Source organism: Pithys albifrons, chromosome 1 (assembly GCF_047495875.1).
Source record: "Pithys albifrons albifrons isolate INPA30051 chromosome 1, PitAlb_v1, whole genome shotgun sequence".
In the NCBI taxonomy this organism is placed as follows: Eukaryota; Metazoa; Chordata; class Aves; order Passeriformes; family Thamnophilidae; genus Pithys; species Pithys albifrons.
The window spans coordinates 26,785,765-26,810,623 of record NC_092458.1 but is presented as its reverse complement, the minus strand read 5'-3'; the positions used below and the strand labels follow the sequence as shown (position 1 = coordinate 26,810,623).

At 42.6% G+C, this 24,859-nt stretch overlaps 1 protein-coding gene across 3 annotated transcripts; it reads right to left on the bottom strand.

Annotated features, from left to right (window-relative positions):
* Positions 1 to 64: 64 nt before the first annotated feature.
* PLCXD1 (phosphatidylinositol specific phospholipase C X domain containing 1) lies at positions 65 to 21,695 on the bottom strand. 3 transcript variants are annotated; one of them, XM_071548060.1, is made up of 8 exons: positions 21,609 to 21,695; positions 19,893 to 19,994; positions 14,592 to 14,734; positions 11,210 to 11,346; positions 7,944 to 8,072; positions 6,675 to 6,830; positions 3,023 to 3,206; positions 65 to 1,754 (listed from the first exon to the last, which is right to left on the bottom strand). In XM_071548060.1, the coding sequence occupies exons 3-8, from the start codon at positions 14,701 to 14,703 to the stop codon at positions 1,462 to 1,464; spliced, it is 1,011 nt and encodes a 336-aa protein (XP_071404161.1). In that variant the 5' UTR covers positions 14,704 to 14,734; positions 19,893 to 19,994; positions 21,609 to 21,695; the 3' UTR covers positions 65 to 1,461. The 3 variants fall into 3 exon arrangements, with proteins under 3 accessions (XP_071404161.1, XP_071404166.1, XP_071404154.1); XM_071548065.1 differs by lacking the exons at positions 19,893 to 19,994; positions 21,609 to 21,695 and adding an exon at positions 19,518 to 19,728; XM_071548053.1 differs by lacking the exons at positions 19,893 to 19,994; positions 21,609 to 21,695 and having other exon boundaries at positions 14,592 to 14,781.
* Positions 21,696 to 24,859: the final 3,164 nt, after the last annotated feature.

The following is a 24,859-nucleotide window of genomic DNA, read 5'->3' as shown; positions in this document are numbered from 1 at the left end:
CGAATTACTACAGGGAACCAATAAAACAATCAAAATCACAGAAAGACGAAACAAAACCATAACGTACCACACAGAGATCAAGTTTTATTAGAGGAACAAGGGTACAAAAACGGCTACAAAAGATAGGCAAGAGAACATTCTGAGTACCTGTAACATAAAAAACTGAATGACTACTACTCAGCATGAAGTACATACAGGTTAGAACAGAATGCAAAGCACCTTAAAAAAAGCATTTAGAAAGTCTTCCCCATAAATGTCATGTTTAATTTTTACTCCCATGAATTCTGCAATTGCAAGAGATTGCATGAAAAGTTTGCATCTTACCCTTTCATGCTGAGAAGTTTAGAGAGAGCTTGGTATGTTGGCAAGTAGCAGTTGATTTAGAACTTCTGCAAACATTAGCATCTTGCCAGACATCTGGACTTAGCTTTTGCATATAAAGTGCATCTAAAAAGTGAGGTATATGGCTGAAGCTGCATAGTTAATTTTACACAATGACTGTTTTTGTTTCAGTTCTGATTGCTATTTCTCTTGCATTCATGATCATCTGTTATTGCACAGTTCATTTAGAAAAACAGAATTAACACACAATGTCAAACAGCATAACCCCTTAGTTTTCACATAAGCAAAAATTACTTACTTAGAGGAAAAATAATGATAGAGCTACTAAAATACCTAAATCAAAGACCAGGTGTGAAACCCCAAATGAGCATGACAGAAGAGAAGAACCTGTATTTCTGGAGCAGTTTGAGTTTAGATAAGGAGTATGTTTCCTCTATTTATTTTCAATGTAAAGCATACTTTGGCAACACCTAAACATACTTCGTTGCTACAGACAAAACTTCTACGGGCCTAGTTCTGGTATCCTTATCAATTCAGAACTGCCATGAGGAAGTGTGCAAATACCTCTTATAAATAATTTTGTGGCTATTCTGTTGGTAAGGGGGTTCACAAAATGATACTCAACACACTGATGTATACATAAAATCATGTCAAATTGGATTGTCAATACAGTATCTTTGATATATCAAAAATATTTTTAAGTTTCCTTTTAAACTATGGAAACAGACAAATCAGTTTCACTTTGATATAAAAGAGTAAGAATTGGAGTTGCAAATAGTGCAGAATATCCTTACAATTAAAAGAAAGGTAAAATCTTACCACTAAATAATTCATGTAGCTACTGACATTTCTCCTTCTTGGTCCTTTGTAAAATAAGATTAAATTACTGAGACTTCAATATTGCCAGCTGCTACAGAATCAAAGCACCTCCAAATAAATTACACTTACACTGTAACTTTCTGGATACTTCAACAAGGTCTAAAGGTCTTGAAACCTTGATCTTTTCCTACAGAGCCTTTAAAGCATACCTGGTTTAAGTTAACTGGACCTTTATGGGATTCAGGATGTTTACAGCAGGGCACATTAAATGCAGACAAAGCCTTTTCAGCTTTTCACAGATTAAGATGCCAAGAATGAAATGCTATTTGTTCCAGCTCCTCTACTTTGACACTCCAATAGAGGATTAATTTTTGTGTTAAGTTCTATCACATCTTTGACAAAATCATTGTTTCCTATAAAGTCTCCAGCAATGATGTTAATACATTCTTTTTTTGGACCTGGATACTGCTGCTTTATCCAAATTTTCAAGCATGGAAGACTCCGGAGTGTCATTTTCTTTAACGATCCAAATGGGTGTAGGAGAATGTAACCTAAATTTTCAGTAAGGTTAATCCCTGCTACAAAAAATTTTCCTGAAACAAAAATCAGAAAGTGACACATTAAAAATATTCTTTTGAGGAGAACAGAAACTGGTCAGTATTGCATTAGCTTCAGATCTTGCTCCAGTGGAAATCATTAAGACTAACTTCACATTCTTTCTGTATTGTTTCATATCCCTACAAGTGATTGAGTGGACTGTCTCCCCTTGTTGCACCTACATGCTATAGTAAACAGTTCCTGAGCCACACTTGGTTATCAAACCATTCCAGTTTAGCTAAAGTGGTCTAACTAGTTCTCCTTTGTAGATTATGTTTGTTTCTGTGAGGGTGGCTTCCAAATGCTTAGCCTTCCTCCGTGATGGACAGAAAAAAAGGGTGCACCACATGAACATTTTCCTTTGGCTGGGGACAAACTTTTGAAGCAGCTCCTCTCCTTTATCGCCCTGTGCATTCCCATCAAAAGCTGTGTCAGAGGTGAGCTGAATTTCTCTCAGACTATACTACACCAGCATGCTTAAGTGCTGCTATTTACTGGTGCAACTACACCCTTCACATACTGTTCTTGTATCACAGAATCATAAGATTGAGGCCAACCTTTGACCAAACATCAAACCATGACAAACTAAACCACAGCGCTAAGTGCCACATCTAGTTGTTTACTGAACACTTTCAGGGACAATGACTCCACCACCACCCTGGGCAGGCAATTCCAGTCTTAACTACCTTTTCAGTGAAGAAATTCTTCCCAATGTCCAACCTGAACCTGCCCTGGCACAGGCTTGAGGCCATGCCCTCTTGTCCCATCGTGTTGCCTGGAAGAAGAGGCCAACCCCTGCCTTGCTACAGCCTCCTTCAGGTAGTCAGAGAGAGCAATAGGGTTTCCCCTCAGAAAAACCCTGTAGCGGTTTCTTTTCAAAACAAGGCTAGCAGAATGCACTTCTCTCACCATCTGTGCTGCCTAAAACAGCAAGCACTGGGCTGCAGAAGCTGCCTCCCACCCATGAGCACAACAGGGCCATGGAGCTGGTCTGTGCCAAGGGCTTCCTTTCCGTGGGATCGCGCAAGTGAGGTGGCTGCCACAATTTATACAGTCTGTGTGAGTACATACCCTGACACGTGTCCACACCACCACAGATGAACACTGCACTCACCCATAGGTGGGCAGGGCACTGAGCAATCATGGGCACACAGCATGCACAGAGCGGTTATACCCCCTAAGGCCACAACTGCCCAACGTCCTGTTTGTTTTGCCCTGCTGTAAGTGTTCCTTCTTTCCTCTAAGCAACTCCCTGTGTGCCTACCTGGACGGCCCCTTCGCTTCATGCGCTCCAAATACCGGATAAGAGCACGAGTGGATGTTTTGTTTCCCCACCAGTATGGGATTGCAGGCCACAGCTCACAGTGCTGCTCCAGTTCCACATCCTCTTCGTACGAGACTATAACCTGATGACCGAGCTGCCACATGGTCCGCAGTGTTGGCATCACCTAAAGGGAAGCATGCCCAGGCTGAAGTCAGAAACACAGCAGTGTTCCCAAAGTTTGAGCACTGTGGTGTGACATAACCTTGGCACAGAATCAGTTCAGATAAAGCTGTTAAATGAGCAGCCCAGGAGGTCATGGGCTGGGTTACAAGCTACAGGGGCAATAGGAGCCTGGGAACTTCAGCTAATTCCTTCTTTCCTCAATTCAACCATGATAATGTGCATAACTGAAGGTCTCACACCTGCATAACAGGAAATTGTGACTGTGTCAGCTCTCATGCACAAGCCACTGTTGAAAATTTGTTGGGAGAGGGAGACATAGACCACATAGGGACAAGGAGGCAAAGCCCTACATGAAGCTGTAGGAATGCAGGCACAGAAAAGCAGGAGTTATTTTTGGCAAATGCCCCACACTGATGCATATTTGCTGCTATAGCCATTAAAGAAAACTGAACTGCTTAAAACTTGGGAAGACTAAATGTCATTCTCCAAGAGCTACATCAATTCCAATTTCTCTAAATGGAAAGTTTTTTTTAAATTGGGATGCTCCAGACATTTTGAATTGAGAGATAGGAAGACTTAAGATGGGCTGAAACAGGTCTGTTAAATTTAAGTGCTTCAGTATGAAATGGCATTTTCCATTCCTCAAAAGCTACCATTGGAGAGAATTGAGGCTCTCTGACTACTTTTATTTGCAAAACCAACATATTTAAGAGGCATTGTCTTTTTAAGAATGTTGTGGTTAAAAGCTATGTCTATTGCTTGTGAAAAGGAAATGGTGGCTTTTTGATGTTCCAATTAATTTATTAATTAAAATAAAAGCCAAAGGCATTTGAAAATTATTTATGTAAATATTTGAAGGAAGCCAAGGGTTGAATGAATGTGGGAATCCCTCTTACTTCATCCAAGAAAAACAGAATGCAAGCCTCAATTAGTTCAGAAAATACTGCAAAGCTGAGGTACAAGCCGCTCAAACTACAAAACTCTCTGGTTGACTGAAGCCTTTGCTTTACTCCAGCTGCCTTTGTAAAGCTAGAACTTCTTAAACAAACAAACAAAAAAAGATGTGGAATAAAAGCAAAATAAAAAAAAGCTACTAGAAATGTGTACATGAGCACAGGTGCTCGTTTTGCAAACAAAGCAGAAATGAAACTGTACGTGTCTGACAAGGGATTTTAAAACCCTAGTGATCCAGATCAAAGGAAGACACCTTAATAGTTAAGGCAATTAAAATTTTAAACCCAATGTAATATTGTCACACTGTGGCCTGTGCCAGTACTACATACAGACCTCAATTTAGCGCCTGCTTCATAAATACTTTGACACTTACTCTTCTACCGTGTCAGAGATGCAGTACTGAAAGACAATAGATAGCAGTTTATTTTAGATTAAGTGAGCAAACACTTTCATATTTGATGTTAAATCTGAATATGGGATCCTGAAAAATGCCACAGCTGCCTAATCTGCAATGGTACCACTAGCAGGTCACAGATCACCTACAAATAAAGTCTTCCTTCTCAGGGGAAGTACTTGGCTTGTCTTTTCTCCAGTGATCCTCCTCCCTTCCTCTGGACACAATTCAGAAATGCTCTTTCTTCAGTGAAGTGATCTCAAACCATTCTTTCAACACCTTCAATCAACAAACTATCAGCAGCTTACCCCTTTTGCAGTTAGTAACTTCTCTTCTGGCCATGTATCTGAAAGCAAATTTGACAATATTCTCCAGAATCACTCTTGTCATCCACAACTTACACTCTCAGATTATTTGGGGAAACAATAGAACAGTGTCACTCAGGTCTTCAGTTATTCAGCTGAGGCCTGAATATTCAGAATCCCCTAGTTTTGCTGAGAATTGTTCTATTTTAACTCTGCTGTACAAAATGCTTTGAAATGGTAATACTCACTTTAGTTATACACTAGCTTCAAAGGCTGGATTTGAATCACAAACAGGTCATCATTCTCTTGTACCACTTGCATCTCCAGAGGAAACCCTCTGTTCCTGTGCGTCTTTGAAATGTTAATTGTTTAAATACTAAAAGCTCCCACACCTCATAAAAAAAAAAAGGAAGCTAAACATCTCAACTTCTAAAATCTAGCAGTCAAATATTTTCTGATCATTTAAATTAAGGCTTTTCTGGAGGTCTGGGTGACTGAAAATCTCTTTAGAAGGTCAGCTCCAGGAAAAAAAAGGCAGTGCCACCAGAAATGCACTGAGGGCAGAGATGCCACTAAGAGGGAACCTCAACAGGCTGACAGAAACCTCATGAAGCTCAGCAAAGACAATTGCAAAATCCTGCACCTGAATGGACCAATCCCACACACCAGGACAGATTGGAGACAGCTGGCTAGAAACCTGCTTTGCAGATAAGAACCTCCTAGGCCCTAGGAGACCAAGCTGAACATGAGCCAGCAGTGTGTCCACATGGAAAAGGTCAGCTGTAAACTGGGCAGTATTAGCAGAGGCACAGACAGCAAGTAAGGAAAAGGGGTTCTTCCTTTCTATTCAGCAGTTATGGAATTGCATCTCAAGTACTGTTTCTACCTGGGGCTTCTCCAGTACAAAAAAGTCATTGATGTGCTGGAGTGAGTCCAGCAGCATGCAACCAGAGCAAGCAGAGGCTAGAACATGACATGCAAGGACAGGCTGAGGGAGCTGAGTCTGTTCAGTATGAAAAAGACTGGACAGGTCTTACTGCTATCTGCAAATACCTAACATGTAGATGTAGAGAAGACTCCTCAGATACGTATAGCAAAGGAAGGAAGTCAGAAGACACAAGTTACATCAAGAGAAATTCTGATCAGATAGAGAAGGAAAACACTGTTACTGTGAGAGTGGCCAATGTTGGAACAAATGTTGCATAGAAAGGCTGTGGAATCTCCATGCTTGGAGATATTCAAGAATGGACAGGACACAGCCCAACGTAACTTTGAAGTTGGTCCTGCTTTGCATGATGGTGTTGGACCAGATGACCTCAAGAAGTCACTTCCAATCTAAACTATTATAAATAGCACAAAAATTCATTTATAATTATTGCTGTGAAAAGGCAGAAAATGGATTCTTTGAATTCTATAAATATAGTATGAACTACACTTGTAACACACACATCTTTTCTCTTTTTCCTTGCCTTGCCTTTCCTTACCTTGCCTTGCCTTGCCTTGCCCCCGCCCCTGCCTTTTCCAAGAAAACTCACACAGGATAGCAGATGATACTTGTCTCTACTGTTGTCCCACAACTCAACAGACATGACAGCCAAATTTAATTCCCTCCTCACTGTGGAATGCAGGCTTTCTTTATCTCCTCAATGTATTAGGTAAACACCTATCTCTGATGCAGCAAATGTTACCTTTCCTAGGTTAAAATATAACAAAAGTAAAATATATCTAAAAAATATATATCTAAAAATGTGGAATCACAGATCTCATTGTAATATATCACTCTTAAAAAAGGAGAAAAAAAGGATCTCATACTTACATTTCTGGGACACAGTTTACTCTGGAAAATCTCTTTTAGACAGGCAACAAGATGACTGTGAAGTCTCTTGGTTAATCCATCAAAATTCCTGCAGGCTAAAACAACAACTTCCTGAGGATGAGTTTCCAACCACCTTAATACTTCCCACAGAGTATCCTAGAAGAGAGAGTTATGGCAACTTAGAAAGTTATCTGTGATATGCAGGGGAAAGGGCATAAAATCAACAGAGCACTGATGGTGGAGTAGACTCACAATCACAATAATAAAATCAGTGTAGGTTTCTGGAGGATGGCCATCAGACTGCCCACAAGGGGTTCCAGAGAGATGTGCCCCAGGAAAACCTACTTTCACAGACCAGTGCTGGTTTGCTCTGGATGTGATTCCAGCACTTTAGACTTAACAGCTTTGTATTTTGATAATATCCATGAATCTCCTACTGCCTACAGGTGAGTTAGCAGTAAACCTAACTCCCCAAGCTTCTTTAAGGATAACCAACGTGTTGGTGGCAAACTCAAAAACAGGGAAAAGTTTGTGCTCAAACATAACAGGACTCTTTTTTTTCCCCTTTGGTGTGGACAATGACAGCTACATGAAGACCACACATAACTAGCAAGGTAGTCAGGCCCTACATCTGTTTACAGGAGCATGCCAGTCACCATGAAGTCTCAACACATGAAGGGTTCAGACTCATGAGCATGAAGTTTAGCCAGTTAGTCAACAAATGAAAACCTGCATTAGCTGTGCCTGGCTGTACAGATCCCAACAAAAGGAAAGAAGTATTGCAAGGTGACAGAGCACATCAACTCACAGCAGTTGCTTCACAGCAGCTGACAGTAATTTGGTCATAGGATCCAGACTGAGTCAATAAAATACTTCTTTCTCAAAAAAATAAGTGTTTCTGTGATTTTTATGAGACTTTTAATGCCTTCTTCCATTTAATAACTTCTCTCCTCACCAGCTAAACAGGATTGCCCTGGGTGTCATCCCTAGACAACACAAGATAAACCCCAGAACATCAGGCACTTGGTAGGGGCTAGGCAGTGGAGGGCAGGCACAACTCTGGCTTGAGGATGAAGAGTTCCAGTATCATGTGCAGCTGCTGAAACTAATTTCCAGCCCTGCTGATTTTCTCTAGTTTGAAGTCCTCACATAAGGAAAACAAATAACCTACTCAGAAGATCTTGGAACAGCATTTTCAGATGATGACGGCTCTTAAATTAAAAAAAAATGGCACTGGTTTTACAGCCATTACAAAGGTAAGAAAAATACCTGTACAGTAACAGTTGTGTAAACCATATGCACAAAGTACAAATTCATAGATGGATCATTAGCCTTGTGGGCAATCCTGAAATCCAGGTATCTAACTCCAGCCTCTAGTTGCTCCGTCACAGTCAGGACCTGAAAGGTCAAACAGAAAACAAAGGTCCTGAAAGCTTGATGTGCAAAATTAGCCCTATGACATTTTTCTTGGGTCTTTTGTCTTTACAATATCACTATTTGGCACCAAGTTGCAACTTTGAAGTATTTCACTCTCTGAACAACAGGAATTAAAATTCCCTGCAAAGTATACTGCAGGTACAGACCAGATTAGTTTCAGACCACTGCCGTTGTGGTGTTCTGAAAGCTAAAGTTCCATTAACCTATGCATAAATACATGATCACTCTTCACACAACTATTCATATGAACAACAACTGCAGGATCACCTTAGAAATGCTGTATTTATTTTATTAGATCAAAGACTATACCACAGTTGTCTCTGAGGAGCTCACTCATCCTCAATAGAAGGAAAAACAAAACCAGAAAAAACTAGTGGCTATTGTTCTTTCTCAACATAAAGTTTCTTATAAAGTTTGAATTAACTTGTAGAAGTCCTACAAAACAGAGGTAGTCCTCTATTTCCACTTCCCTCAAACCTCTTCCACTGGATTTGAGGGCTGAATGGAACAAGTGATAAAGCTGTTTCTGGGGCAAAGTCCCAAATGGTATGTGTTTTACATATATCAAGGCTCTCTTTGCATAAGAAAATTAATTACATTTAAACACTAATTTTTCTCAACCTGCTCTGCACAACACTTTTAGATTTCAGAAAGCATACACGGGACTGATGCAAGTCAGAAAGAATTCAACAAAGACTAAATCAATACAAGACATTGCTCCTGAATAACCACAATCATAGCTTTAGGGTTGAGACAGAGCTTATGATGTATGACAGGATGCTAACCCTGTCTAGCTTCAACCACCTAACTTCCTGTTCTTCAGACAGGAATGTTTTCTCCCCAGGCTGTGCCTGAGGTGCCCCAGGGTTCAGATGGTGCTGTTGGTCTGGCCAACTGCTCCCTCTGTGCCTGCTTAGTCTATAGCAGCCTGGAACAGGTGAAGGGGTGATCTAGGGGTGATCCCTTTGCTTGGAGCACATTGGAGATGGGAGTGTATATGGGTGTAAGTCATATATAACCCCAGTCAGAAAGAGCACCAGGTGAAATAGCTGCTCTGAACTGCCCTTTATATGAATTAATTTCTTTCTGTTGACTGCATGGGAAAACTAGACAAATTAGACTCTCTAATTAGCCATCTGGGTTTGGATACTGAATTAGCCAGTGTGAACATTGCCCCCTAAAGGGCAAAATTTCAGAAGAAGCCCTGGGGAGCAGTGCTGCTCAGTGTTGCAATCTCAGGGACTCAGGGCATGAGTGGAACTTACACAGCCATTGCACAGGAAAGATTTGAGTCAGGGCTCAAGCAGGCACCTTCTCCTAGGCACTGGGCCATCCAGGAACCTCTGGGTCCTACCATCAGTAGTGCTCCTTCAGGTCTGTTCTGGATACCACTGGGTGGAGTCATCTCCTCACAAAGATAACTGGAACACCGCAGAGCTAAGGAGGGCAGGATTGCAGCTGTGCCTCCTTCCCATCAGCACTGGGCAACTTCCCACTTGTTACACTGGGTTTGGACCAGAAAATTACTATAATGATGTTAGGAGATTGTTTGTCACCAACAGCGTCACTTTGCCAGCCAGAAATCCACAAGTTAGGAAGTATCTAAATCTTTCATTGGCTTAGGTCCCAAAGCAAAAAGTAGCTCAAGGTAAACAAGGCTCTGTGCTAGCCAAGTGCCTTTACACATCAACTCATCTTTGCCATTACATACACCCTGGTAGTGTCTCAGATTCCAGTTTGTCATAGCTGCTCAAATACAATAGAAACTTAGGCATACTTACTGCTATATATCAATTATTCAATTTTAATTCCCTAATAATGAAGTCCTTCTTCAATAAGAACAGAAGCAAAAAGATTTTTGGTACCTCTTTGATGTCAAGAAAATTGTTTCTTGGAACAATCTTCAAAAGCTCTAGCTTAAATTATGATCCCCAATTTTGTCTTTAAAATATATTTGTAAGAAACAAAGAGATAACTACTAGCTTAATATTTGGACATTTAAAAAATTAACTAAACCTTAGATGAGGGAACACACCTTCATTATCTTAATCTTTATGGGAAATAAAATCTCTTCAGCAAGGGATTCTTCTGTCTCTGCTGGTGAGTGAAATACTCACACAGTATGGGTGGAGAAAATAACTGACATCTCACACAACAGTGACACTAAAAATGACAAGCATTAAACAAAGTGCAATAGAAAAACCTCTGGTGATTACAGTAATATTATATATTATTTATAACAAAAATAAATACATGAAAAGAAGATGAGTTTCTGGTACTAAGTGGTCAGCTTTAAGCAACATCATTGTTTAAGTATCATCCCTGCCTCACCTACATATTTTTTCCCCACAGAAGATGACTTGGTATGTATGGCACCTATCTCATACCCCAATGTTCTGGATTTAGATAGGAAAGAGTGGCTGGTATGGGAGTGTGTTTTGGATTTCTGTTGGAAACAGTGTTGATTACACTGAGATATTTTCCTTATCACTGAGCAGTGCTTATACAGAGACAAGACCTTTTCTACCTCTCACCCCACCAGCAAGCAGGCTGGGGGTGCACAAGAAGTTGGGAGGAGACACAGACAAGGACAGCTGATCCCAACTGACCAGAGAGATATCCCAGACATATGGAGTCATGCCCAGAATATAAAGCTGGGGGAAGAAGAAGAGGGGGAATATTCAGACTGGTGTCATTTGTTATCCCAAGTCACCATTACATGTGATGGAGCACAGCTTTCCTGGAGAAACACTGAACACCTGCCTGCCTCTGGGAAGTGGTAAATTAATTCCTTGTTTTGTTTTACTTGCATATGTAGCTTTTGTTTTACTTAATAAACTGTCTTCATCTCAACCCAGGAGTTCACCCTTCCAAGTCCCTCCCCTATCCCACCCCAGGGCAGTGAGAAGCAGCTGTATGGGGCTGAGTTGCTGGCTGGGGTTAAGCCACAGCACCCAAGCAAGGCACCTCATGAAAGAGGAGATTTCTGGGTAGGGGGCTATTCTGTCATTGTGCTCAGGAGAGCTTGGCCACCCTCAGCCCTGCAGCACAAACTTCAACTTTGCTGAGGCATGAAGAGAATGCTAGATAACAGTTACCTGTGTTGTAGACCACTTCATGATAATGGGGTGCACAATGCAGGGTATACATCTGTTTAAAAACTTCACCAGCTTGGATTCATTGCCACTTACAGCAGACCTTTTATCCAAACAGTAGGTCATGGTGTCATGACTCCCTGTAGAACACAAAAATAGATGTACAGAAAATTTCATTTCTTAACTACTCAAGACCACATTCCATGGTTATAATGTGTGTGCGCATCTGATATGCCACCCCATGTGCAAATCACACACCTATATTGTCTGACAGCCTATGTAGTTATGGCAAAGAGGTGGGCTCTTTTACAGAGGTTGCTCACCTGACATTGATAAGCTTAGAGTGAAATCCTTATGAAGGGAAGGCATGAAGACTTTTCAATAAAGCAGTCCCCATCTAAACTACATATTGTTGGTTGCCCAGAACCACAATAAAATGACCTCTTTCAAATAACATCTTCCACTGAAATAATAATCTTGATGTCAAAACCCACTTTTTCCCCCCTCCAGGAAATAGCTGAAGGCTGAGTTTATCTAGAATTTGTCCTGTTTTCAGCATTGTCCAAATGCAGGATTTCATTCTCCAATCCCATCATCCCTGCATAGGAAAACATGACTGAAAGCAGAAATTTATCTTCTTACACTTTTAACTGAACCAACTCCTAACTTCACACTTTAAACATGTATATCTTAAATATTTGGTAAAAATGCCTTCCTGAACTAAACCCTCATGTCCCCTACAAAACCAACTTAAGAGGTCAATGCTTGAAGTTTTCAGAGGCAAATCCAAGTGTAAGTTTATGTGTCATAGATGAAACATTTCCATCTTTATGGAATTCAAAAATTACATGACTTTCCAGTATAGGGGCAGCCCAAGCATCAGAGCCAAGTACAGCCTGCCCAAATATTTGATTTCTTTGAAGTCTAAATAAATCTGACACATCTCTTGCATCATGCTTAGAGGAAACTATTGCAACTCACAATTTCTTCAGGACAGGCAACCAGTGATTTTGCTAGCTTTTTCTGTTCCATTATTCCCTCCAATTTTATAAAGCATCAATAAGAAAAGCTAACAATTCAGTACGGTGAGTTGCTTGGATCTTTACAGAGTTTCTGTAAATTTTTTTTATTTTGTTTTTTAAGTCTTATATCAAACAAATTGTTTACTGGTGATAGGATCTGCCTTTTAGAAAGGTCATCTTTACTGGTGTCAATGGCAATATTTCTAGTGGCCAAAGAAGAAAGGACAAAAGTAGTTTTGAATAAAAATTCTTTGAAACTGTCAGTAATAGTTTAATGTCTCACCTGTTCACCTTTTAAAATCCATTTTCCATCTATTTTCCTACTTTAGACACCAAAACCAAGTTCATTGCAGATGGAAGATAAATAATGAGGGCATGTAATCAAAGAAGTATGTCTTGGAAGATGTAAGAGTCATTAAACACCTATGGACCAAATCCAAGTCTGAGAGAGGTGAACAAGATTCCATCGATGGGTGTTGCATCCACTGATGCCAACCAGCAAACAGATAGTAATCTTTTACTTAGGATTCTTTTCGTGATGTCAATGAGTTACAGTAGCAAAAGGAAGATGGGTATATCCATGACACAACAAATATGATGCAAAGATAGTGAGCTAGCACCAAGCCAGGTAGCTTCAGAGCTTGAAGCAACACTTCCCCAGCAGCATGTGCTGAATCTGGTGCAGGCACAACACTAATTACTGAGATTGCCTCTGTCTCCTCATCATGCTTTCAGAATGCACTCTGTCATGTTCATGTCTCTTGCATGACTTCTATGAGATAAACTTCCACTTCCAAAGTGGGTTTCCCCCAGTTATTGCTCACTCTGAAAACCTGCCAGAGCTGTCTTGACCTGGTTGGTCTTGATCTGTTTTTTTCTGACTTGGGCTAGATAAGTTTTGTGGGTCAGCTGGACAGCCACCAAAATATTCCAAATTAATAGCCTACAATACTCTGTAAAAGTCCTCTGATGTTTGCTGAAATGGGTTTGTCTTCCACTACTCTTTTCTTTATGCCTTTTCTCCATACAGGTATGTTCACAAGAAGAATAAACATTTGCAACAATAACAAGGTCCACCCTTAGGAGGAGAGCCAGGAAGTTAAAGGCACACATCAGCAGGTTCTTCACTTTCTACAGTGTCCAAGAAATATCACCATCAAAGCCTTTTAGAAACAACATGATTCCTTTTCCCCTACAGCAAAACCCCACCGAGTGTGCTACTGATTTTTTGAAGAATTTTTGCAAAAGGAACAAAGAGAAAACTAGAAAAAGAAGATTCTTCTTTCCTAAGACAGATACATATTTTCTTCTCTTGATGGTTAAACAAGAAAACTAGAATTTTTTTTTATAATACCTATCCTGGGTCCTCCTACATAGGCTTTATCCTAAACAGAGGTGTACTTGTTCTGTACATGAATCCAAATTACATATCTAAGAAGCCACCAAGAGATAAGTTTCCAGGTTTAAATTTTAATCAAAACTCCATTAGTTCACAAAGAGCAGAAAAACCCCAAAACACTACAATTCTTGGGTCCTCCCAGGGCCCCACTTACTGAAGACAAGACTTCACACTGTCTCTAAATACTGTCTTTCCTAAAATTAACGTATGATCATGTAGCCTACATAAAACATTCATCTACACGCTGTGCTGCTTTCCACCCACACATTTCTTTTGTACCATTTTTCTACCATTTTGACATCATTCGAGAGCTGACAGCCCTCCAGTGCCTCCCCATGGCCCCAGATTATGATTATACTGTAACTTCTTTGGACAGAATGAGGGGGGGTGGAAAATCAAGGTAGCAGAGAACTAATGTTACACAAGTATCATTTAGCTGCATCTACACGTAACAGTGTAAATCCAGTTTTTGTAAGCAGGATCATGGAGAAAATTCACAGTCTACATTAATAAAAACATGTTAATTAGAAGTTTCAATTCTCCTTTTTCCATACCTTCACAACCTCTTTTAAACAGTACACAGAAAGAAATAATAAAGTAAAACGTTATTTCCCTCCTTTCAGAACCATTTCATTATACAGGAAGTGGCAAAAATTAGTTAGGAAAATTTCATCATTGCCCAGATAAGCAAATGCTGATACTGATCTAACAAGATGATGCAGAGGAATTGGAAAAAAGCACCTCTTTCTTTCCTTTTTTAACCCTCTCCCCTTTAAGAAATCCCAAACATTACAGACCAAAATTATTCACACACACATAACATCACACAAACCCTCCCTCAAGCCCTTCTCCCACACACTGACCCAAATTATAAATGTAGCCATCCTGAAATGGGACAAACAGGATGTTCCAATGCTTAAATGACAAGATAACAAAACAGTGGAGAGCAAAAGTTAATCTTTACCTGGCAGAGCTAAGTTATAGAGGGGAATATCCCAGAGCTCCTCTGGTAATCGTGACATCCACTGGCCATTTTCACGGCACATGTGAATGAAGGTTTGCAAAGGGCCTTCCATTAGTGCCTGCTCTGGGCCTTCATAAGTTGTTCTGGGAAAACAAAACAGAATAAACCATTCCATATACTGTGGTTGCATAATAACGTTGCACCTGTGCAGAATAGATTTACAGATACTATAAAATGTCAGCCCTTCTCTCAAGTAGTTGCATCAATATGTCAAGAGCTTCTCAGCCATGACATAGGCTTCTTTTGATAACATTGTCTCCCAGCACAATGCCAAGGAAGGGTTCCAGCTTCAGGTTTGTAAACTGACCATGTGAAATAAAAAGCAGAGCCAAGACAAATATATGCAGTTTCAGTGGTATGGAGAAATTACTGTCTACACTGGCTATTGTGAAATCACAAGGAGTAACCTACCTCCAGAGTGAAACCACATCCAGTGCTTTTTACCCTTTGCAGCCCCAGGAGCATGGGCTGGCACAGCGGCGCTGAGTCTGCTCCCTTAGGTACCTGGAGAATACTTACCTTGAAGGATCAAATAAGGTGCCACAACAGGACCTCTATGAAAAGCCTTTACAAAAAATGTCAGGATATGGGATTTCCAGGTCATGCTGGCCTCTGGAGTCAAAGAGGAAACCTGATCTCCTTAATCCCTGTTTCAAGATCTCTTGATCTGTTCTTATCACCCCTACAAGTCCATGATCATAAGTACTTCAGTTTGGTCAGACCTTCCTGAAAACTACTCTGGAACTATTCTTGGATACAAGCCTCTCTGAGATCTTCCACAAAATTTGCAGTGGTCATGCAGGAATGCCAGGGGAAGAAACCCAGATGAGAAATCACGGCATCGCCAGGGTCTACTAGAGTTATTCTGTTCATTTTTCATTTTATGATCTCCTGGATGATGCAGAACACAAAGATACGCTCTTCATGTTGGGGTTTTTTTTATGTTTCTGAAGTTTAAGTGATTGTTTGGGGATTAGAGCCTTCCTTCTTGCCACTGCTTTCAAGGCTTTAACTGTTTTTTCACAACTAGTGTGATAGTTTCTTTTAGATCATTAGTGATTACCTTCATTAATATTACACCTTCTTTTTTAATCCTTTTTAATCAAGCTGTTACTGTGAATGATTCCTTCCTTAGCAATGGCAGTCAGATACGTGTTTGTGCAGGTTTTGTACACTGCAACACCTTCACTGATCTCTTTTGCTGCATCTTAGCATATTCATTCAAGATTGCTCCTCCTCAAAGTATTCTTTGGGTTGCTTTGAGGAGATGGTTAGTTTTTCTGAATGTACAGGTGAGCCACACTGCTTATATGAAGAGCATTTATTTAAACATGGTGCAATAGATTTTTTTTGGCAGTCACATAGGGTCTTCTGAAAGGCAGTTTTAGGAATTGCATTCCGTACCACATGTAAGAGATACAATCTGCTTTCAGATCTGCCAATGCACATAGCATCACCTTCCTAGCCTGTCCTGCTGTGCTTTTGGTGTGTCTTTGAATTGGTCTCTCTGAGTACAGTCTCCTCAGTTCAGATTAGAATGGGACCATGTGGGCTGAGGGAAATGCCTGGCACTCCTGGCGCAATGACAGAGGCTGCACGTGTCCAGTGTAACCTGGGATTCTCCTCCTGCTGAAGAGTGCTGCCTCTGAGGTTATCCATACACACAAGGCCTCTGCGTAAGCAGGGAAAAAGTGGTTTAACCCTCTCTTGCTCCCTTTGACTCCTTTTTTTAAAAGCCAGGTATTTGCTGGGCCTAGTGGAAGGTCAAGTGGTAAAACGACCAGAGATTTATTTAGGAAAAAAGAAAGTGCAGATTGCTTTTGTCCTGCATAAGCAAATGGTCTCTCTATGTCACATCTGCTAGTCTTATTCTTGGAAAGACATTCATATCTCAGGCAGGTCAACTCATCCACGGCTCTGCAATTTAACATGAACTGCTGCCTCCTGCAGACCCCTTGTTCAGACAATAGATACCTGCAGCTAATTTTGTCAACTTTTGCTGTGTTTCATGCTTTGTCAGACTGCACACCACTGCTCATCCATGCTGCTCGGCTCTAATTTCTGTACCAGGTAACATCAGTGTGGGCAAGGGCTGCAGGTACTTAAAACAGCATTCCTGTAGTTGCAAAAGACTGGATGGTCTCTCTCCTTCTCCAGCTCTGAAACTGACAGAAGCTGCGAGGCTGCAACACTCCAGCATATGGCAGCACTTATGGCGACTCCATATGCAGACTAGAAACTTATAAGCACTACTTTTCCTCTTTTGCTTGTGGTCTGCAGCCCCCTTTCCCAAAGACTTTAGCATTCTCCAATTCCCCAAGGTTCCCCAAGATTCCCAAGGCCACCCGCACCTCCACAGAGCAGGCACGTAGCTACCCAGCAAGACCCATAAGCCTCGTCAGGCAGTCACATCTTGTCCCAGGACAAGCACTCCCAGGATGCATCTGAGGGTGCAGGTTTACCTGCTTCCACCCTCTCCTCTCGTCACGTGCTTTCACTGCCCTGCTTGGGCTAACGGAGTCACAGTCCCATAACCAATAGAAAAAAAGCTGGTTTTCTGCCACACTAGTCCCTTTCAGCAGTTCGCCACTGACTCAGGATAGCCCAGCACTGGCCCATGCTGAAGAAGTCCCTACAGAGGCATCGAACCCTGCAGTCAGCTTTGCCAGGCTGTACAACAGACCCCTTGGCACTACCAAAAACAACAGGCAGCAGGTTGTCAGACTGGCACAAGCTGCCATCAATGTCCCAGCCTCTGTGGGACCAGGACACTTCACAAGGAGTGTCCTGCTGGGCCTGGAGAAAGCCAGTAGAGAGCAGAAACAGCAAAACCAAGGCATGCACAGACAAGTGAGAAATCTTGTTCTCCTCTTCTTCCCACCTCCCTCCACAACGCGCTGAGACTGGGGATGGCAGCCACTGCCGGTGCATGGCAGGAGCTGCACCCTGGCAGTCTGCTAATCCAGTCCTATACAAAAGTGTGACTGGACCAGATTTTGGCCTGATCCCTTGCACAGTGCAAAGGTCACACTGTCACCTCTAAACTCAGCTGCTGCCTCATGCTTGAGATGTGGGGTAACCTTTCTGAAGACAAAAGCAAGGCTTTCCTGGAGGAATGAAACTGCAACCATTAGCTACTAACTCCTAAACTTCACAAAGGAAAACTGTGTCTTTATTTGCCTCTGCTGGACAGGGAAGTCAACCTAACACATGGTGTTGTGATTAACTATTGTGTTGGGTTTGCATGGCAAGGTTTCGGTAGTGGGGGAACTACAGAACTGGTTTCTTTGAGAGGATGCCAGAAACTTTCCCCATGTCCAGCAGAGCCAAGGCCAGTTGGCTCCACGGTGGACCCACCACTGACCAAGGCTAAGCCCATCAACAATGGTGGTGACACCTCTAGGATAACAGATTTAAGACAGGAAAAAAAGTTGGGGTACAACAGCAACGGCAGCCAAGAAGCAAGGAGTGAGAATACCTGAGAGAGACAACTCTGCAGACACCAAGGTCAGTGACACAGGAAGGAGAAAAGGTGCTTCAGGCATCAGAGTAGATTGCCCCGCAGCCCATGGTGAAGACCACACTAAGACAGGCTCTCCCCCTGCAGCCATAGAGGTCTACAGTGGAGAAGATATCCACCTACAGCCCGTGGAGGGCCCCACACCAGAGCCAGTGAAGCCCAAAGGGGGCTGCCACCCCATGGAAAGCCCACGCTGGAGCAGATTTGCTGACAGGACTTCTGACACTGTGGAAGGGACTGACGCTGGAGCAGATGATGAAAAACTGCAGCTCATGGGAACGACTAATGTTGAAGTTTGCAGGGGAAGACTGTGAGTCCTTCCCTCCGAGGAAGGAGTTGCAGAGACAACATGTGAACTGACCCCAGCCCCCATTCTCCGTCTCCCCGTGCCACTGCAGGGGGTGGAGGTAGAGAAAATCAGGTGTGAATTTGAGCCCAGGGAGAATGGAGGGGTGGGTGCAAGGTGTTCTACGATTCATGGGTTCAATCCCCTGTACGACCACTGACTTGAATTGGACTCGATGATCCTTGTGGGTCCCTTCCAACTAAGAATAGTCTGTGATTCTGTGATTTGCTTTTTATTTTTCTTTACCCTACTCTGATTTGATTGGTAATAAATGCAGTAACTTTCCCAAGCCGAGTCTTTCTGCCTGTAAGAGTAATCGGTGAGTGATCGCTCTCTGTTCTTATCTTACCCGTGAGCCTTTCATTATAGTCTCCCTCCCCTATCTTGCTGAGGAAGGGGAGTGATAGAGGTGCTGTGGTGGGCACCTGGCTTCCAGCCAGCATCCACCCAAACTGCCCTCGCATCCCTTGTTCAGACCAGGTTTTTGACCCTCCTTGGGTGCTCTGCACGCAGGCAGCAGTGATATTTTGAGGACTACACCGGGACGCATGCAATAAACAAGCAATAAAACATTCAGACATGCAGAGTCGCTAGAGATCAGCATCCTCCCGCCTGGGGGCACCGCGAGCATCGGGCGATGCCCGTGCCCCGGGCTGTGCCCGCCGAAGGGTGCCTCGCACGCTCAGCCGCCGGCCCCGAGCGCTGGGCCACGGCCAAAACCCACGCAGTTCCGGGAGGGACATGTCATTAACGAACGATTGACGATGACATCAGTAAAACATTTGCTGCAGCCGACCCAGAAGCTAAAAAAACCTCACGGGAATCACAGGAAACGCTGTGTCGAGAGCTGTCCGAAGATCCGCGGCCAGGGGCGCCGCCGGCCCCGCCGGGCACGGGGGCGATGGCACCGCGGGCTCCGCCACCCACGCCCCTTCCTCCCTGGGACCCTCCGAGGAGCCGCATCCCGCCCTGCCCCCTGCTGCGCAATTGTTTTACTCACTCCGAGGGACGATTCCGATTCCATCCCGGCTCTCCGGAAAGACGCGCTCCCCAGCCCGCCCGGGGCGCCGAGCGCTGCCCGCTCCGGGGCGGGACGGGGCTGCCCCGCCCGCGTCAAGTGACCGCAGCTTTGAGGAAGGTGAAGGAGGGGCGGGAGGGATGAAGAAGAGGAGGGGACGTGGTTGTGGTGAAGTGGCGCTGGCCGAGGTGAGCCGCTCGGTGGATTGAAGGGACATTGTTCCGGGAGGAGCCTGCGGGCAGGGGCAGGCGGGGAACGCGCGAACAATGTGTGCCATGCTTCTGCTGCATTTGAAATCTATTAATACAAGAATGCTTAAAATAAATATTTATAAACATATACATGCATTAAAAGTACCTTAATTTCCTGCTTTGTCCAATAAAGCTTGTCAGGCCCTCATCTGCGGTGAAATTCACTCCTGATGGCACCTTGCAGAAACTTCGGCAAACTTCAAAGGGTCTTTGTAAAGAGGAAGGAGGTAACTGAGTGAGTCAATGGCATGTAGAGGCAAACATGCAAATAGTCGGTACGATTTTGGAAGCAGGGTGTCTTCTCAGCCCTCCCAGAGAGATAAAGAAAGGCCCCTTACTTCAGCTCCCTATTGCAAAAACACACTAAAACACAGTTCCCTGATTAAAGAATGGCAAGCTGAAACCCCAATGGAAACAATGGAGAGAGAAGATTAATCTCCTCCCTCCACAGGACAGCATTCCTAGAGGGTCATCTACAACAGAACTGAGATCTGACTGCTCTGGGATCCCACTGTGATCAGGACTAGCAAAACTTCAGGCTTCTGCAGTGTTTGTGCTTCGTAATGCAAGGATATATTTTCCAGATATGCCTTTTTCACTATTTCATTTTTTCATGAGGCAGAGCAGCGTGTACCTAATAACAAAAGTTGCTGTATCACCAACAGCATCCAGATCAGGTTAACATTCAGTTAATCAAGCCATTGCCACTGGCGAGTCCCAGGATGGCAGAGCTGCCCGGTCTTGAGTGATGCTACAGTTCAGACTGCTATTTATGTATCCATTCTTATAGAGTATCACAACACTAGCTGGAATGAGATGCAAAATAGATGTGCAGCAGGTTGTAAAGGTAGGCTAGAAGGGCCAAAGAAGGGACAAATGCCAGAAGGGACAAAGTAGAGCAAAGGAGAAGGTAAGAAAGAAAAGATGCTGTTTGATGGCTATATGGTTTTTCACCAACATGATAGAAAGTAGCTGAGAGGAGTTACAGAGAAGCATTGTAGTACTTTCCATGAAATTAAATAAATGGAAAAGTATTTCAGACAGAAAAAGGCAGGAGGACAAATCAGGCAGAGTCAACTTTAATTCTTCATTTACTTAGAAAGTTAAGACTGTGGAGGTGTGACACAACAGCAGTCAGGCAACCTCTGGATACTGCCATGATGAATACAGTACAGCCAGACATGGTTCTGGTCATGTGAAGTAAACCTGTGTGAAGTTGTTTGGACTAAGGGGAGTAACATGGAAAGAAAAAAATTAAAATCTCTTTTGGTGTGGATTTGAAATGAGTAACAGAAAACTCAAAGCAAACCATGAAACTGAAATTACATGTTTTATTCTTTACAACAGGACTTTACACCCTAGAAATGTGACAAGTCTGCTGAATGATATGATCTTGCAGGTCTCACCTCAATAAAAAAGTCCTATCAGGCAATCTCAAGCCCTGTCCAAACCCTTCTAATTCCCACTCTTTCAAGTCTGAGTTTGGGTCTCAGTTCATCTTTGTTTGCACTGGAATTACTAGAAATGTCAAAAGAGTTGCTCTTAGTTGAGTTCTGAGATCACAGTCTCTCAGCAGGGATTTAGGAAGTCCATAAACCAAGGAATGACAAGAAATTAATCAGCAAATTATTAAAGCCCTGAATAAGCATGTCTCCTGTGAAGCAGTCAAGGCAAGGGTAACTTTCAGCAGTATTTGCAGAAATAAACAGATTTCAAGATGAGGAAGGAGGAACATGAAAAAGCCTGAGATTTACCATTCTTACAAAATAAAAGTCTGCATTAAAAGAGCAGAGTGAAGTTCAAAAAACAAAGAACAGCTTACCCAGAAGGAGCTTATCAGGTTTTGAAGCATTCAGTACTGAAGAGGTTTGAGGCTGGTAGCATCTGCGAGAGTCCAAACAGGCAAATACAGAAGCCTCAGTGTGGGGCTCGATGGCAATGCAAGTCTGATTTATAGCTGTGGATCAGAGTGAAATTTCTGGTTTGTTAGTCACAGTGACAGCAATCACAGCGCCTTAAACTGGACCTTACACATTCAAACATTTTGGCATACCAAAATACAATGCTCTCAATCTTAGAGAAATCAGTTCATTTTCCAGATGATGTGGAGGTTTATGAGATTTTTTGAAAATTTACAATTATTTCAGATGTTGCATGAGACTTCTGTGTTCCATCCTATTTTTTATTTTCAGATAAGGTAGAGCTCTGGTCTGTGCCATAATGTACAGAAATGTCACTAAAGGTTTAAACAACCTTAACTGAATTCCCTGGATTTTGGGTGTTTGTTCTGAGGACATTTGCAATATCCTGGCAATATGTTGTGTTTGCCCTTGCTCTGACTTACTGATAAGTCCTCTCAACCTTCACCTACTTTCTGTCTTTGGGAACAAGCAGGCAGCTTAATATTTCTGAAAGGAAGTTATATATCTAGTGGCAGCACCCACCATGGCTCCTGAGAGCAGGGGAACTGTTGAGGAGGCAGATTGCAGCTCCAGAGAGGTCACTCTGGGCAATAGAAAGACCTGGGAAGAAAAATGCAGCCCAGACCTACCAGTAGCATGAAATTGGTTCTCTATGTTTGCTTCTAGAGTTATGAGGCCACAGTGGCTAACAGTGAGGATGGGGAGGCACAGTCAGGAGCCCTCCTGTGCACCTGGTCCTTGTGCTTGGGGCTGCCTGTCAGCAAGGTGCCTCTGACAACCTGGCACCAGCCAGAAGGAAACCTTGGGCAGAAGGATTTGGGTGGGATTGCCTGAACACAATGCAGTGTGCCAATGCTATCATGAAGAAACAGCCCTGGCTTAATTTGCAACAGTGATAAAATTCAGTGGCAAGTAAAAATGCTACTGTCATTGTCAGACATGGGGTACTTCTCAGTGCTGCTGAGAAGAAAAATGTAGAGTTGCAATTTATTAGCAAAAATTTTAATTGGATTTTTTGAAAAAGAAAAACATGGGAGAGGGTGTGGGAGGGTGGTGAAAGCCTCATATTCCTCCAATTTGATCCACTCCCACCAGTGTAAGTGAGGCTTCAGTGGACATGGTCAAAATGCAGGGAAAACAATTTTCATTCAGAAGTGAGTAACATTTTAATTTCAACTTAAGTACACCAGTATTAAGAAGAAGGGTTAAAATGACCTGAAATACATCTGGTAAAGCCAACTTCCTTCATGTCTGGCACCAGGAGTGTTTAAAACATGAAAAGCCCATCCAAGAGGCACAAGAAAAAACATTCCTGTCCACCAGAAAGGATTTCAAATTACTGGGAAATGGGAATCCTCCTCCTCCTCTTCTCATTCCTCCATTTGCCCTGTTAATTTGTTATCTAGCCCTTAAAAATTGTGTGAACAAGGTAAATTCCTGAGCTGTTTTCTCAAAGCATTCCCCATTCTGCATGAATCTCTGTCCTTTTTTCCTAACTGGAACAGGTCAGAAGCAAAGTCCTCTACTCTGATGTCTCAATCCCCAGAGCAGCTTAAGTGACTACAGAGCAACACCTTTCATCCACAAAGTCAGCTCTCTGGTTGGCATGAGAGGCAGGAGCCTGGGCAGGATGAGGCTGAAGCATCATCCTAAGAAAGGCAGGACCATCAAGGCACGGTGCCCTGTCCATGTCTTTCCTGCATGCAGCTTCTAACTTGGTGGCAGACCATGGGGAAGAGGAGGAGGAAGGATTGTTTTTATGCTTAACTTCACCCCTATGGTGAAGCTAAGGGGATGAGTCTTGTGTCTTTCAGCAGCCATGAACAGCATCCCACCTACCTGTGATCAGTTCTGAAAACCAGGCATCTGAGTCCTCAGGGGCAAATTTCCAGTACCTTTGACCCTGAGCAAAGGTTGGAGTTAACAATGTCTAGGTATTTAAGGCCAGCCAGACCTTAACTCCTGTGGCTCTCATGTCAGTTAAGCCTTGATGTTTTGGGGCTCATTTATAAACTACTTGATGCATATAACACTGGACCTTTTTTCTATCTACGTGGCCTAAACTTCACCATCCACTGGTAGCTTGTTTTCCACTGGTACTGGTGTCAGGAATGTGGAGCTGAAAAGTTGCACAAGAGACAGAAGGGCTGTAGCTACTGGGACAGTCCCACCCTTGCACACTCAGGATAGCAGCTCTGCTGGAAGTGTTTGTACAAACATTCCAGTTAACATTTTCCACTGACAAGCCAAGTTTGTGTTATGTTTTATTTTACCTGAGCTAATTCATCAATGTTCAGGCATACACTCCATAAGGCCCATTTTCACCAAAGTTTATAATACTATACTAAGTACCCTTCATGTTGTGTGGCATTTTTAGTTTGGAGATGTTGCTAGCACTCTTCTGCACAACAGACTACAATGTTATCTGGGCACAAAAGCAGATTTGCCAAGCCCCAAAAATACAATATCAACAAACCACCTTCTCCTAAAAGCAATGTTAAGAAGGCACTTCAATGCACTAGAAGCTCAGCACGTGTCTGCATGAATGTCACAATCAAGACATAGAGGAGCTGGTTGAGCAGTGACCAAACCCTACCTGACTGTCAGTGATTTTCACATTTAATTTTCCACAGTAATTTTCTTGCAGTTAGACTCCAAATACAATAAGACTCTTCTAACCATCTCCTGCCCTACCAGGAAAAAAAATCCACTGCTTCTTATAAACAAATCAAATCCTACATAAGACTTAAGTCTGGAGACTATCTGGTTTGAGAATTGGCTTTTCCATGGATTAGGATGTTCCTGACTGACAGGCTGTGCTGTAAAAACAAAGTTATTTTGGTTTTTTATTGTAATTATATACTTCCATATTTATTTTACCTGCAATGATCATGGCAAAGGCAACTAATCAATTCATAGTAATAAAGGACAATAATAAATTTCCCTTACAGGAACATATGAGCACATTTTTTACTGCACGTTAGAAGCTACAGGAAGAAAGGATATTTGCAGCAAGTTGAAATGCAAGTTTTTCCTGTTCCCTGGTTACAAGCAAAGAACATGATGGCACGCCCACTGTTCACTGTTGCACTTACTAACTTTTTTTATGTGAACAGCTGTGCTAGAAAGATCAGAGAACTTAATTCAGTTC